The 15,382-nt window shown below is 47.9% G+C and overlaps 1 protein-coding gene across 3 annotated transcripts in view; it reads left to right on the top strand.

The window, feature by feature from the left end:
- KAT14 (lysine acetyltransferase 14) overlaps positions 1–15,382 on the top strand; it is a 65,636-nt gene that overhangs the window by 39,319 nt on the left and 10,935 nt on the right. For 2 of the 3 annotated variants that reach the window (XM_030872426.3, XM_060284102.2), the window contains exon 10: positions 253–5,891. The exons of the other annotated variant lie outside the window; for it this stretch is intronic. In XM_030872426.3, the coding sequence (XP_030728286.1) occupies positions 253–426 (174 nt within the window). In that variant the 3' untranslated portion in view covers positions 427–5,891. Of the gene's footprint in view, positions 1–252; positions 5,892–15,382 lie in introns of those variants that run through there. 3 annotated transcript variants of the gene reach the window in all.

A 15,382-nucleotide genomic window follows, 5' to 3' on the forward strand; every position in this document is an offset into this window, starting at 1 on the left:
TGCTCCAAAGAGAAAAAGAACACACCCAGCTTACCGTCTGTTTCCTTGGCCTTGAATGTTTCGGCGCAGTGTTTTGGTGGCGGCAGAGACGGGTCAGGTTTCCTGCTGTTGCTGGTGCTGCAATGTCTCAGCTTCAGGCCCCAGTGTCTCTGGTTTCTGTAACTGACTGCCTACACTTAAAAGTTACTTCACCCACTCATTTTCCCTCCGGCTTTTTCATTTTCACCTTGTGTTTTTCCACTCTTTCGGCAGACCTGCATGGGCAAGGACGTAACCCTTCACGTCTCAGCGAGCAACCCTGCTATGCTGCTCTACCAGAAGTTTGGATTCAAGACTGAAGAATATGTTTTAGATTTTTACGATAAATATTACCCCTTGGAGAGCGCGGAGTGTAAACACGCGTTCTTCCTGCGGCTGCGACGCTGATGTGAGTGCACCTCTTCACAGAGGGCACACATGCTCGCAGAGAAGGGCCATCAGTAGACCCCCAGCAGCAGGTGCTCGCTTCACCGCGGGTTCTGATCTCAGCTGAGCTGAGAGCGGCGTGGGCAGTGGCGTCAGTAGTGGGTGCCCCTTCGGCTGAGTCGCTGTCCAGCCCTTTCTGGACAGGCCTTTGCCCACACCTTGGACTCCACGGTCAACTAAGACTGGCAGGTGCGCTGTCCTTTGCCCGACAGCCTATTGAGCCAGGAAGGTCCAAACTGATGTTCTTGGGGAGAGAGATTCTGTCCCGTTTAAAGTGTGAGAAGTGTGATCGCAGTTAAGCGTTCCTGCGGTGCTTCCTTCAGAGGCACTGTGCTGTCCTGGGGTGGTGAGATGATCACACGGGGACGCCAGCCCGTCCCAGCCTGGCTGTGCTGTCACTGAAGCCAGGGGGACCCCTCGGGCACTCGCTGACTTTGGTCATGGTGTTTGTGTGTGACGTCGCCTCAGCTGTGCCCCCGTGAGCATCCCCCACCGGGGCCCTGGCCTGGGAGGCGGGATCCTGTTCTCCCCTCCTGTGGCTGGAGTAGCTGAGTGGCCTGGCATTTCAGTTGTGCCCCCGGATGGAGACGAGCGGCGGTGGGAGGGGAGCCGGCCATGGACGGTCCCGTCTTGTCTGCGGAACGAGGCTGTTGGTGGGTTTGTGAGTGTTGGAGCTGGACTGTCAGGTGTTTTTGGATTTAGCAGGAACATTTCCAGAAGTATCCGATGTTCTCAAATAAAAATCTTTCCTTGTGACAGCCCATGGCCAGAGCTTCAATCTCATCAGTTTGCTTTCAAACTCTTTTTAATTAAGAGCAGTAGTTCTTATCTTATGGGGACATGAATCCCTTTGAGAATCCAAAAAAGGCTGAACACTCTCTAGAAAACTGCACATTTCAAAGTTTGCATTGGTATTCCGTGGACCACAGCATCTCTGTTCTGGAGGCTGTGCTTAGAGGGAGCTTGAATGCCCTCGTTCCAGGGGAATGTGTGTCGCCCCTGCAGGGAGAGTCTGCAGCTGTCCTGTCGCTTATCTCTGTTAACCTGGCTGGGATCGGGGCTCACTTTCCCCTCTCCCGCATGAGGCCCCGGGCTGGACACGCCGAGTCACTCAGGTGCCAGGATCAAAGCAGCGATGGTCAGCCTCCAAAAAGGAGTCTCCTGGGCTCCTCCTCACCCTCTCCCCTTCCACAGGGTCAAAATCAGCATTTCCCAACCTGACCCTGCGGGGACCCCCAACAGGCTGGGAGGGATCGGCTGTCACCTGCCGCCTGCTTGGCCTTTAAGGTTTAGGTTCTTAAGATTACAGGTATGTTATATTCTACTATCTTAGTGTGTCTGTTTTATGGCTAAAGTGATGGATTTTTTCACCCCAGAGCTCGAGGAAGAGCTGACACTCGTGGGAGACGGGCGGTTTGAGCCCCAGCCCGTATGTGCCCCCGGGTGTGTGTGTGTCCATGGACCTGCCCTCTCATACTTTCCTCCGCAGTGAAACTCCAGGGCTTCAAGATAGACCGACCTGCACTCTGAGTGACACCCTATAGTTCGTGTCATTTTGAGAGAGAACTTCCAGGTGAGGGTGAGTGGCGGCTGAAAAGCAGATATACTGCTCGTATGTTCACGTTTGGCCAAAATGTCTAGTATTCTAGTTAAAGTGAATGTGGCTAAAGGCTACATTAAATCAAAGTTATGTCTAGCAAAAGGCAGTGGGCTCCAAGTGGGATGGAAAGCAAAGGCCTGATCTCAGAGGGTATCAGGAAAAACAAGAATTGCTGGCAACTGGGGCCTCTGGGGCATAAGCCTGAGGCGGGGCCTCCTGGCTGTGCCACTGGCTGCCCTGAGCAGCACCCAGCACCCAGCCCGGTGGGCTTGGGGGTGGGCATCGCTGAGTAGACAAGGTACAAGGTGCTAGGAGTAGGAAAAACGTCAGCCCCGTTCCTGAGCTCTGAATTCTCCCAGCGACTCCATGAGGTGGTCGTGCCGTTGCCTCAATTTTAGGGAAGAGAAAGTGGGCTTGAGAGGATGAGTAAGTCCGTGCCAGGGCGCACAGACAGAAAGCAGAGGACAGGACCCCAGTCCTGGCGCCGGCCCCTCCCTGCCTGCGGGGTGTGTGACGTTGGGGAGGAACTCTCCCCAGGGCCTAAAGCCCCTGGACCCTGACAGGTGGCCTGGATTCAGAGCTGATTCGCTTCCCACTCTGACCTTCCATGTTTTCCTTGCTGGGCTCCCAGGTCAGGGTTCGTGGTCGTGTGCAAAGGCAGGTGTGTGTGAGTTTGAATGTTTTTTTGGGGGAGGGGCCTGAAACTTCATCAGATGTTCAGAGGCGTGTGTGAGCCAAAAAGCAGTAACTAGCCCTCTTCAGACTGGAGGGAAGACCTTTCTGGAGCCAGCTGGGTGGTTGGAACAAAGGTTCAAAAGGAATGACTCACCAAACAGTATCTTAGAAATGTTTTATTTTAATTTTGACATAATTTCAGTCTTGACAGAGAAGTTACAAAAGAGTACAGAGTTCCCAGGTACCCTTCATCCCAGTTCCCTAAATGTTAACATTTCACACGTTTGTGCCCCCTGTACACATACGTGTGTGTGCACATGCACACTTTTTTCTGAACCATTTAAAAGTAAGTTGCAGATACTGTGCCCCCTTTACCCTTAATAAAAGCTAGGAATGTTCTTACCTAACTGCTGTACAGTGACAAAATCAGGGAAGTTAACCTTGATCTCTTGCTGTTAATGTACAGACCTAATTCACATTTCACTGATTGTCCTAATACTGCCCTTTATAGCAAAAGAAGATCAAGATTGCAGGTCACATTCAGCTGTCAGGCTCCTTTTGTCTCCTGTGATCAGGAACCGTCCCCAAGTCTTTGTGAATGTGGACATTTCTGAAGCGTCCTGGCTAGTTGGTTTGCACAGTGTCCCAGGATTTGGGGGTGTCTGCTCTTTGCTCCTGTTCAGGTTCTGTAGGCGCTCGGGCAGGAATACCATGGACATAAGTCCCGTTTCTGGCAAGGTTAACTTTTAGTTAAGGCAGGCAGGGTTCACTTCGCAAGTACGTGTCTTATGGAGAGGTTCACTGAAGATATGTCAGTACCCTGCTACTCAGACTTTGCACCCCTGGTCTTAGTATCCAGACAATGCGTCGTGGCCTTCTAGGTTCATATCTCCTTGAGGAAGCGGCTTTTAGAGTGGGTTCCGCAGTGGCCTGAGCTTAAGTGAGGGCCTGTCTGTCACCCTTCAGTTAGATGCTGGCAAGAGCTCCTGCCTCCCCAGGGGCAAAGCAGGGTGTCCTGGGCAGGTGGGCCGGGCACTCAGTGTTACAGGTGGCGCTTCTCAACACTCACCAGGACTTCTCTGGTGACCAAGAGGCCAAAGGATGTCTGTGTTACCTAGTGCTACATAAGGAACCACCACAAACTCTAGCCACTTAACACCATAGCAGTTTCTTTTCTCTTGGGTTTCTGAGGGTTTTCTGGCTGGTTCTCTCCATGTGGTGCCGGCTGGGGCACTGGGGCAGCCCCTGTCATCTGGGAGCTCAGCTGGGGTGCTGGCTGGGGGGGCTTCAGTTCTCTTCCTGCCTCCCCGTGGGACTGCTTACACCACCTCATGGCGAGGTAGCTGGGTTCCAAGAAGGAACATTCTTCCAACTTTCCAGGAAGACAGACCCCACTGCAAGTGCTTCTCAAGTCTCTGCTTGCATCGTGCTTACTGCTGACCCATCAGCCGGAGCCAGTGACGTGGCCGAACTCCTAGACCACGCCGGAGGGAGCGCTTCACAAGGACAAATACTGGATATGTGGTTCCCAAGGGGAGGGGGGTGGCAAGCACCAAAGTATAGTCAACCACAAGGGTCATTATGGAAAAGCCTGTGAAGTTGCGACACCCAGAGGGCAGCTGCCCAGCTTGGAATTGTTCCCCTTTGGGGCAACTGGGTGGGCTGTAGCTGGTGGACACCTCATCCATGCTAGGAAGGCAGTGAGGGCGTTCCTCGTAGCCAGAGTGCATGCAGGAGCTCTAGGTGGCCACGGTTTTTTGTTTTTTATTTTGTTTGTGGGCCAGTCTAGAGAACAGGAAGGGTTGAGACAGTTTCAGATAGATTTCTGGTGAGGCCTCTCCCTGAGGCTGACTGAGGCTCCCCCTCAGGATTGGGGAAGGCTTCCCCTTACATCCATCCCATTTTATAGTAAATCATCCCGCCGCCTTTTTAAAGTTTTATGGAGGTGTAATTTGCATAGTATAAAATTCACCAATTTTAAGTGTACAATTCAGTGGTTTTTAGTAGATTTATGGAGTTATCACTCAATCCAGTTGTAGAACATGGGGCCAGAGAGGCCCCTGGTGCTCATTTGCAGTCAGTCCCCACTCCTGTCCCAGCCCGGACGACCACCAGTCTGTTTTCTGTCCCTATAGATTTGCCTTTTCTAGACGTTACATGTCAAATGACCCTTTTTGCTTTACTTCACGTTGGCTTGTTACCAGCTACCAGAGAGGCTTCTCTAACTCAGCATAGCCCATTGCTTTAGATATTTTGGTATAAATCCTACAAGGCCTTTTGTCTTATGCACATACATATGCCCTTGCATGTGTCATTTTTTTCATATACTAGTTTTTAAAATGAACTGTGATCATATTGTATATCTTGTTGTATAAAATACACGACTTTTGGGTTTTTTTTTTTTAGGTGATCACAGATAACATTCCACATTGTCATATGTTCTAAAAAATCATATATGATAGAATTATATTTTGTTATAGGCATGTACCATAGTTTAACAAATACCCGTTTCCAAATAATGCAATCATACCAACAGGCTAAAGAATAAAAATCACATGATCATATCACATGATACATGACAGGATCCAATACCCATTCATGATAAAAATTCTCGGCAAAGTAGGATTACAGGGGAACTTCCTCAACTTGATAAAGGACTTATGCAAAAAACCTACATCTAAACATCATACTTAACGGTGAGAAACTAGAATACTTAGAAACTAGAAGCTCTCCAGCTAAGCTGGAACAAGACAAGGGTGTCCTCTCTCACCACTCCTTTTAACATCATACTAGCTAATGGAAGTTCTGGCTAATGCAAGAAAATGAAATAAAAGGTATACAGATAGGGAAGGATGATATAAAACTGTTTGTATGCAGATGACATGGTTGTCTATGTAGAGAATCTGAAAGAATTGAAAAAAGTTGACCCCAGGACTTCCCTGGTGGCACAGTGGTTGAGAGTCTGCCTGCCGATGCAGGGGACACAGGTTCGTGCCCGGTCTGGGAAGATCCCACATGGCGCGGAGTGGCTGGGCCCGTGAGCCATGGCCCCTGAGCCTGCGCATCCGGAGCCTGTGCTCTGCAACGGGAGAGGCCACAACAGTGAGAGGCCCGCGTACCGCAAAAAAAAAAAAAAAAAAAAGACCCCAAAGTGGACACAACAGGTGAATAGCAAGATTACAGGATATGGGGTTATTTATACAAAAGTCAGTCACTTTCCTATATGCCAGCAATGAATTAGTGGAATTTGAAATTAAAAACAATACCATTTACATTAGCAGGTATAAATCTAACAAAATATGTACAAGATCTATATGAGGGAAGCTACAGAACTCTGATGAAAGAAATCAAAGAACTAAGTAAATGAGGCAATGTTCCATATTTATGCACAGGAAGACTCAACATTGTCAAGATGTCATTTCTTGCCAGCTTGATCTATAGATTCAAAGCAATTTCAGTCAAAATCCCAGCAAGTTATTGTGTGGATATTGACAAACTGATTTTAAAGTTTATAACCAAAAGACCCAGAAAAGCCAACACAATATTGAGGGAAAAGAATGAAACTGGAGGACTGACACTACTCAACTTTGAGACATACTCTAAAGCTACAGTAATCAAGACACTGGAGTTGGTGGAAGAACAGATAGCTAGACACACGGAACAGAACAGGGGGCCCGGAAATAGACTTCCATAAATACGGCCAGCTGATCTTTGACAACGAAACAAAGGCTATGCAGTGGAGAAAACATAATCTTTTCAACGAACAGTAATGGAACAGCTAGGTATCCATGTGCAGGAAAAAAAAAAAATCTAGACGCAGATCTTACATCCTTCACAAGAATTAACTCAAAATGGATCATATAAAACTGCTAACATAGGAAAAAATCTAAATGACCTAGGGTATGGTGAGGAGTTTTTAGATACAACATGAAATGTTACCAAGCCAAAACTTGGGTCCACTCGCCAGCGTGCAGTAAAGCCAAACAACTGACACCAGTTTGTGGCGAAAGAAAGAGCAGCATTTATTGCAGAGCATGCTGTACAAGGAATCGGGATAGCTAATGCTCAAAGCACACGAACTCCTCGATGGTTTTCAGCAAAGCATTTCGAGAGGTAAGGTGAGGGAAGGGAGTCCCAGGGTAAGTGATCTTCTCTGATTGGCTGATGGTGAGGTCACAGGGTGGTGTCACAGGGGTTCACATGATCAGTCTTTAGGCTGTAGTAGGTCTGGGGGGCTGTGTACTCATGGTCATCAAGTAGTTAACCTCTTCTATCTAGTGGGGGTTTTGGCATCTGTAGAACAACTCAGGAAATGTGCATCAGGTACTATTATTTGGGTACTTCAGAGAGGAGCTGAAGCAGAGGATGTGGGGGGAAGGGTCTGTCCCAGGGAAGACCCCTTAGGGTCCTGGTTGGTTCTACAAAGGCACAATTCATGAAAGAAAGATTTTCTAAGCTGGACTTCATTAAAATTAAAACTTCTGCTGTGTGAAAGGGTACTGTCAAGAAATTAAGAAGACAAGCCACGAACTGAGAGAAGATCTTTGCAAAGCACACATCTGATAAAGGACTGTTATCCAAAATATACAGAGAAGACTTAAAACTCAATAATAAGAAAATGAACAACCTGATTTTTAAACAGGAAAACCCCTCAACAGACACTTCACCAGAGAAGATACACGGAGAGCAAACAAGCATGTGAAAAAATGCTCCACATCATGTTATCAGGGAAATAAAAATGAAAACAATGAGATGCTCCTACACATCTATTAGAATGGCTCAAATCCACCACTCTGACACCACCAAATGCTGGCGAGGATGTGAAGCAACAGGAACTCTCATTCATTGCTGGTGAGAAGGCAAAATGGTACAGCTGCTTTGGAAGGCAGTTTGGCAGTATCTTACAAAAATAGGCGTACATACTCTTATCACATGATCCAACAATCTTCTCATATTTACTCAAATGATGTTAAAATGTATGTTTATACACAGACCTGCACATGAACCTTTTTTTATAATTGCCAAAACTTGGAAGCAACCAAGATGTCTTTCAGCAGGTGAATGAATAAACTGGTATGTCCAGAAAACAGAATATTTTTCAGCACTAAAAAGAAACAAGTTATCAAGCGTGAAAAAACATGGAGGAACCTTAAATACATATTACTAAGTGAAATAAGCCAGTCTGGAAAGGCCGCTTACTGTCTGATTCCAATTATATGACATTCTGGAAAAGATAAAACTGCAGACAGGGAAAGATCAGATTCTGGGGGTTAGGGAGGGAGGGTGGGATTATTAACAGGCAGAACACAGGATTTTTAGGGTGGTGAAAATACTCTGTGTGATAGCATAATGGTATAACAATGGATATATGTCATTATTTATTTGTCCAAACCCATAGTATGCACAACACCAAGGATGAAATGTAATGTAAACTATGGAGTTTGGATGACAGTGACGTGTCCGTGTAGGTTCTCCTGTAACAAAGGTACCACCTTGGTGGGGGATGTGGATAATGGGGGAGGCTGTGTATGGGGGGCAGGGATATTTGCGAAATCTCTGTACTTTCTGCTCAATTTTTCTGTGAACCTAAAACTGTTCTAAAAAATAAAGTGTTAAAAAGCACTGCAATTAAAATGGGCAAATGATTTGACTAGACAGTTCTCTGAAGAAGGTATACAAATAGCAAGTAAGCATATGAAAAGATGCTCAGCATCATTAGTCATTAGAGAAATTCAAATGATATTCACAGAGCTGGCTAGAATCAAGAAGACATAAATAATCATGTGGCTAAGGCTATGCAGAAATCGGGGCCCCCATACATTGCTGGTGAGAATGTAAAGTGGTACAGTCGTGTTGGAAAACAGCCTGGCAGCTTTTCAAAATGTTAAATGTAGAATTACCATATGACTCAGCAGTTCCTCTCAGGAGAAATGAAAACATATATCCACACAAAGACTTGTACATGAATATTAATTGCAGCATTATTCACAATGGCCTCCAGGTGGAAACAGCCCAAGTGACCATCAGCTGATGAATGGATAAACAAGTGTGATAGATGCATACAGTGGAGTACTACCCAGCAGTAAAAAGGAGCAAGCACTGATAAATGCTACAACAGGGGTGAAACATCACGAATTGAAGCATTTCAAAGAAGCCAGACAAAAGAACACATGTTGTATGATTCCTTTTATATGAAATGTCCAGGAAAGGCAGGTTAATAGAGACAGAAAATAGATTAGGGATTACTTACTTGTGTCGTTTCATGTTATATCACAGTCATTTTTTTCAAGTTGCTAAATGGTTTTCATGACCATTCTTTAATGGTTCTATTTTCTTATTTTAGTGTTCCTCATTAAGATTCCTGCTTTTATATATAACATTGCAGTGAACACATTTGTGCTTAAGGGTTTTTGCCAGGGATTGGATTTTTTTCTTCTGATTAGATCCCAGAAATGGTATTCTTAAGTCAAAAGATGTGAACATTTTCATTGTCACTTTGTCATTGCCAACACTGTCATTAATGTGTTAAGGTACCAGTCTCACCTCAAAACTACCAGGATTAATTATTATCACTTGAACTACTTGTTGCTAATTTTTACATAGGCAGTAATTTGCCATTTAAAAAATTATTAGTGTGGTTGAACATTTTCCATTGTTTGTTTCCTAGTAGCATTCCTTCTTTTATAAATTGTTTGTATCCTTTGTCTATTAATCTCCAGGGAGTAGGGAGATCTTGGTGTTTCTCATCATTTATTCATATGAGTTCTTCCCGCAGTTGAAGTGGTGATTCTCAACCCAGTCTAACTGGCTGGTCCCATCTGGGGAATTTGTGGAGAGGGTCCCTCAAAATTCCCCTTCGTGTGGTATTAAGGAGGGAGGTGGAGGAGGGGGTAAGAGAAGGGAAGGACCAAGACAGAAACAAAACAACTCAGAGGCAGGTAGGTCCTGGTCCTCAGCCAACCCCGTGTCCTTGTTTTCCCCCAGTCCTGGGAGAGCAGGCTGCAGGGAAGAATTGGACATCTGTTCTCTGCCTCTGGGGCCCTTGGCCTGGTTCCCTCGTTTATCTGCTCTCATTAGTCGACGAAGGCCTGGTCTCCCCAGACTGGCCATCCCAGGATCCCCGCTTCCCTCTTGGGCCCCCCTCCCCAGTCCGACGGCAGACCCCTCTTTCTGCCCACCCAGCCCGGATCTCCTTTTGGGCCTCTTGGAAATTTCTGCCCTCTCCTAGTTCTCAGGTCATTTGAATCACTGAGGTGTGTGGCATGGCTGTAAGAAGCTTGGCTTCTGGTCCATTCGGGCCTAAGTCCCGCACCTGCTGCTTGCTGGCTGTGCCTCAGTTCCCTGTTTGCTAAAAACCTGTGATTTGTTGTGAGGAGGATCTGTGAGAACATGAGGAGTACTCGGCAGGCTGCCTGGTAGCTGGGGGCCACGGAACAATGGTGGTTACCCTCGGGGAGGGGGAGACCCTAGTTAAAATGAGGCTGTTGCTTAGTGTTTCTCAGCCTCGGCCACAAAATCGCCCACACCTGGGTCCCGTCCTCCGAGAATTTGATGTTGTTGGGCTGGGGTGTGGCTTCCCAGCCCAGGCGATTCTGATGGCCAAGGTTGAGACGCACAGGCTGGGAGGACTAGTCCGGGGGGGATCTGCCCGTCATCTCCCGCCGCCACCCCGGGCCTCCCAAGGGGAGGCTCCTCATCTCACTTTTCGAAATGCATCCCTTCTCCAAGCCCGAAGGCCTACCTGAGCTTCTGGTAACTGACCTTCCCTGGATGAAGCCAGAGCAGGGCCCACTTCCTCTCCTGACTTGGGGTTTAATTCCATTTTATTGTCGCACCACTTTTTCTTTTGCACATGTTGGTGTTTGTTCTTTTCCTGCCTGCACGTCTGTGGACAGAAAACCAGACTCGTCGTCTTTTGTGACCCTTGGGGCATCTTGGAGGCTCCCGACTGTAAACTAGTGTTTGGGAAAAGTGCATCTTTCTCCCCAAGCTCGTCAGACATCCCCGGGGCTGGAGAGGACGAGGCCGGGGGAGTGAGGCAGGCTGTGCACGTGGGCTTGGCAGGATACTTTCGGCTGCAAGTAGGAGAAGCCCTGGCTCAGACTGACTCAGGGGACCACCAACTGTGGTCTCCCCCAGCGGACATCCAGAGGAAGCGCATCCCATGGTCACGCAACCATTAGCGTGTTAACCATGTGAGTTTGGGCTGGCAGCTTAAACTCAGTGTCCTCGTTTGTGAAAAAGGACCGTTGCCCGTGCAGTGAGTTGACATTAGTAAAGGCCTTGCAACGATCCCTCATGTGAAGGAAGTGTTTTGTATGTGTCGGCTACTCTACGATCAGTCATCGCTGCGTAACAGATGGGAAATTCTCGGTGGTCCACAGCAATCAGCATTTCTTTCCCGTGCGTCTGCAGGTTGGCAGGGCTTGGCTCGGCCCCTCCCATTCAATCTGTGCATACAGCTCAGGTCTGCCCCACAGGTGTACCCCCTGGGTCCCAGGGAAGCAGTGCAGCAGGTGCTGGAGTGATGCTGTTCACATAATGGTGGCAGTGACACAGGATAGAGGAAGAACACCAGCGTCGGTCGGGAACTGGCACGTTCTCACTCTGCCCCCTTTCATTTGGCCCAAGCAAGTCCCATGTCCCAGCCCAGTTTCAGCAGGGAGGGGAGGTAAATTCTACTCACGCCAGTTAGTGGTAGTATCCAGTCACATGTCAAAGGATATGAAGAATTAATAAACAGTGTGTCATCGGTGGATTAGATCAAAGATTGTATTAACATTGTTAAATTCAAAATGTTTTCTCATTTCTCTTGTGATTTCTTCTTTGACCCGTGGGTTATTTAGAAGTGAGTCATTTAGTTTCCATATCTTGGGGGAATGTTTTCATATATCTTCCTGCTACTGATTTCTAGTTTAATTCTCTTATGATCAGAGGACATACTTTGTATCAGTGTTAAATTTCTTAAGCCAAAGGCTATGCTGTGGTGATGTAATAGAACATCTCTTTTCTTAGAAAATACATGCTGCAGTATTTAGGGGTAAATGTCCATGATGCATGTAACTTACCCTCAGATGGATCAGGGAAGAATTTGTGTGTGTGTGTGTGTGTGTGTGTGTAGATTGCAATTAACTGAAGGTGGGACAAGGAACATGCACAAATCATAAAGCTAAAGGGGTAAAATGTTAACAGTAGGTGAATCTGGGCAATGGATATATAGGTATTCTTTGTACTATTTTAATTTTTGCAACTTTTCTGTAAGTTTAAAATGATCTCCGAATAAAAAATAAAAAGAAAGGAAAAGCTAATAGTCTCACCCCTATTCCACTCCTCCAGGTGTGTATCCTTCCATACGCTTTCCTTACCCACACAAACATGTACTAATATTTTTATCATTTTTTTAAAATAGGATTATTCTCAGTGCATTAATTATCGTGCAACTTGATTTTCTCTCTTAACAATATATCATAACAGTCCTTCTAGGTCAAAAATTTAGGTTTAATCTAGGTTTAATTTACTTTGAAACAGAGGTTTATAAGTACCACAGTTTCTTCAACCATCCCCCTACTGTTGGATATTCCAGCAGTTTCCAGTTTTTTTGTCACCACAAACGAGGCAGCAAAAACCATCCTTGTACATATCACCCACGGTATTGGTGCCCAGTCCGTGACTCACTTCTGGAATTAGAATTTCAGTCAGAGTCAGGTAGCACCATAAACCCTTTGCGATTCATCGTGTTCAAAGCTGTCGCACCGTGGGAGTGAGGCTGGTCTCCAGAGGCCAGCCATCTGCTCACCCTCGTGTCCAGTCGCACGCAAGCCCAGCATTTCCAAGGCGGGCCAGAATGTCCTCTGGAAAGCTTTAAAAAAAAAGAAAAACAGTGCCCCCCCACCCACGTTTCTCTTTGGACCTGAAGAGACTGCTGGAATAGTCTGCTGTCTTGTGGCAGGGGCCCCATATCGAGGTGGCCGGTGAGTCCAGCATTTCCACGTGTCAGCCAGACCTGGCACGTCCCGCCTCAGCTAGTTCATGCACCTGCTAATTATATAACTTTAAGAAGGTTTTGCTAGAAATTTCAGGCAGAGCCCAGGCTTCTGTAGGTGGGGCCGAGTGGCTGGTTGGATTCTCGAGTGGAGACAACTTGTAGTCCAGTTGATGTGGCTGAGATTGTAGTTGTGATCTTCACACAGGACGGTGTCCCACAGCAGGGATGACAGTTAACATCCATGGGATGTTGCCTCGTGCCAGGCAGGGAGCTAAGCACTTTCCATAGAGCATCTCGTTTAACTCCCACTGTGACCCTGAGGTACAAGAGTCGTATAATCCTATCGTATCACTCACCTGTGGCCACAGCACTTCTGCATGAAACCACCCCAAACCTTAGCGGCCTGAAACAACCACCAGTTATTTGCCTGCGATTCCGTGAGTGAATGATTTAGGCTGGGCTCACATGGGCAGTCCTGGCTTCGGCTGGGCTCCCTACTAGGCTTCTGGGAGTTGGCTGGCTGTTGGCTGGAGCGACGGGGATTTTCATCCACGTGGTGTCTCATCCCCCAGCAGGCTAGCCTGGGCGTGTTTACGTGCTGGGGGAAGGGGTGAGAGCGGGAGAGAGACAGAGAGTACCAAGGCTTGCTCAGGTCTAGCCCAGAATCGGCACATCATCACTTTTGCCACATTCTCTTGGCCAAAGCAAATCACACGGTCAGCCCAGATTCAAGAGGTAGCAAAATCACTCCACCTCTGGGTGGTTGGAGTTGCAGTCACATTGCACAGGGCATGATACAAGGAGGGGTGAAGGTCTGTGGCCATTTTGGTGGTTTACCTCACCGGCTTTTGCAGGTCAGATGAGTCAGGAACAGAGAGGTTACTTAAATTGCCCGAGCTCACAGAGCCAGCAGATGGCAGGTCCGGACCTGGGCGGGCAGACAGCAGCGCCCCAGCATCCAGCCCCTCTCCCATCTGCCCGCGTCCATGAAGGCTTCCTGACTGCGGAATCATCTCGCCATCTCTGAAAATCCCCAACACCCAGTCAACCTCAAGGAGAGAATCATCTTCAGAGACCCTTGGCTCCTTGAAGGACAGGCATGTGACAGAAGTTGGAGGAGGTTTTGGACAGATGGCCCGGCAGGTGGTTGGGGGGTTGAGTGGATCGGTGGGTGGACGGCTTGTTGGCAAGTAGATGATGTGAGAGGGCTGAGGACAACTGTCACCTCATCTCCGCTTGGGTTTTTTCTGAAGTGGAGGGGCAGGAAATAAATCTGAGCCTCCAGGTGGACTTCCTTGGGGCCATCAGGCTGAGGGCCTGAGGTGTGGGGTCCACACTGGGATGAGTCGGCCTTTCCAATCAGAGGTCCTCTGAGCTGGAGACGGTGAGTGCAGAGTCTTCCTTCAGAGGAGGGAGAGCCCCGAGCGAATTTTACAAGAGAGTCTTCAGTGCCAGGGTTTGGACCGATCATTTCCCAAGTCTCTAGCCCCGTGCAAGGCACCAGGATTCCCAAGAGGACTCTTATCTTCAAGGAGTTTACAGTCTGAGTCCCCTCATAGGGCCCTGGGCAAGGCCAGGGACACAGTCTGCAGGCACACGTCCTGGCTGATGGCCAAAGAGAAGAGAGCGGCCTTCTCCGTCCCTCTTTGTGGGGTCACCTGGGTGGCTGTGCTGTGGATCCCTCATGTGTGCCCAGGCTGTGTGTCAAGTATCCCAGCCCATCCCAAAGGGGTTTGTGGGAAAGGCCTTGACTCTGCTCTGGAAGCCACCCCCAGCCATCAGCCTGCCAGGTGGGCCAAATGCACTGGTTCATAGTTGGTCATGTCACTGTCCATGACCCTGTTTCCTCCCCATAGAACTCTGAGGAGATGGGATGGGGGCCAAGGGACCCTCCAGCGCCCAGAAGAGGCCTTGGAGAGCAGCAGCCTGAACAGCTGTCTCACCACCTGCCAGCTTCCACCCAGCACCACCAGGCTCTTTTTTTTTTTTTTTTTCCAAATTTGTGTATTTTATTGGGTCAGCTTGATGACTTCTTTACATAGTTATATGACATACCTAGTTGAAGACACCGACCCTTTCCAGCACTGCAGAAGGTCGCTTGTGGTCATCTTTACTTTGCATGGCCACCATTTTTCTGACCTTTAGGTGAGTTTTGCAAGTTCTCAACTCATCCTGCATCCCATGCTTTCCCGAGATTACACTCATCGTTAATCTGCACTGGTCTCTCCCCCGAGGGCTCCTTGAGGGCTCCAGCTGCTCTAGCTGGAAAGCCAATACTCGAGAAACAAGTGTTAATGGAAAGGAGGGTTTGCTTTATTCCAGTTGCCAGCAACGGGGGGAGAAGGCGGACTCCTGTCCAAAGGCCAACTCCCTACTGCCCATCAGTGGGCAAGAGCTTTAATAGGCAGAGGGAGGGGCCGCATGCAGCACAGCACAGTCAGCTCTGACAGTCATCTCAAAATGTCACCAGTGGTCTGATCAGCATCATCTTGATTGTTTTAAGCACAGTCCGTCTTCAGTTCCAGGGTCGGTTTGTTGCCATTTCTTTGAGGCCAGTTCTCGGAATTGCAGCAGTTTATGTCATGGCTACAGCCTGGTCATCAGGTAGTTAACTTCTTCAACCTGGTATGGGTTTCAGTATCTATAAGACAGCTCAT

Source organism: Globicephala melas, chromosome 15 (genome assembly GCF_963455315.2).
Source record: "Globicephala melas chromosome 15, mGloMel1.2, whole genome shotgun sequence".
NCBI classification, from domain to species: Eukaryota; Metazoa; Chordata; class Mammalia; order Artiodactyla; family Delphinidae; genus Globicephala; species Globicephala melas.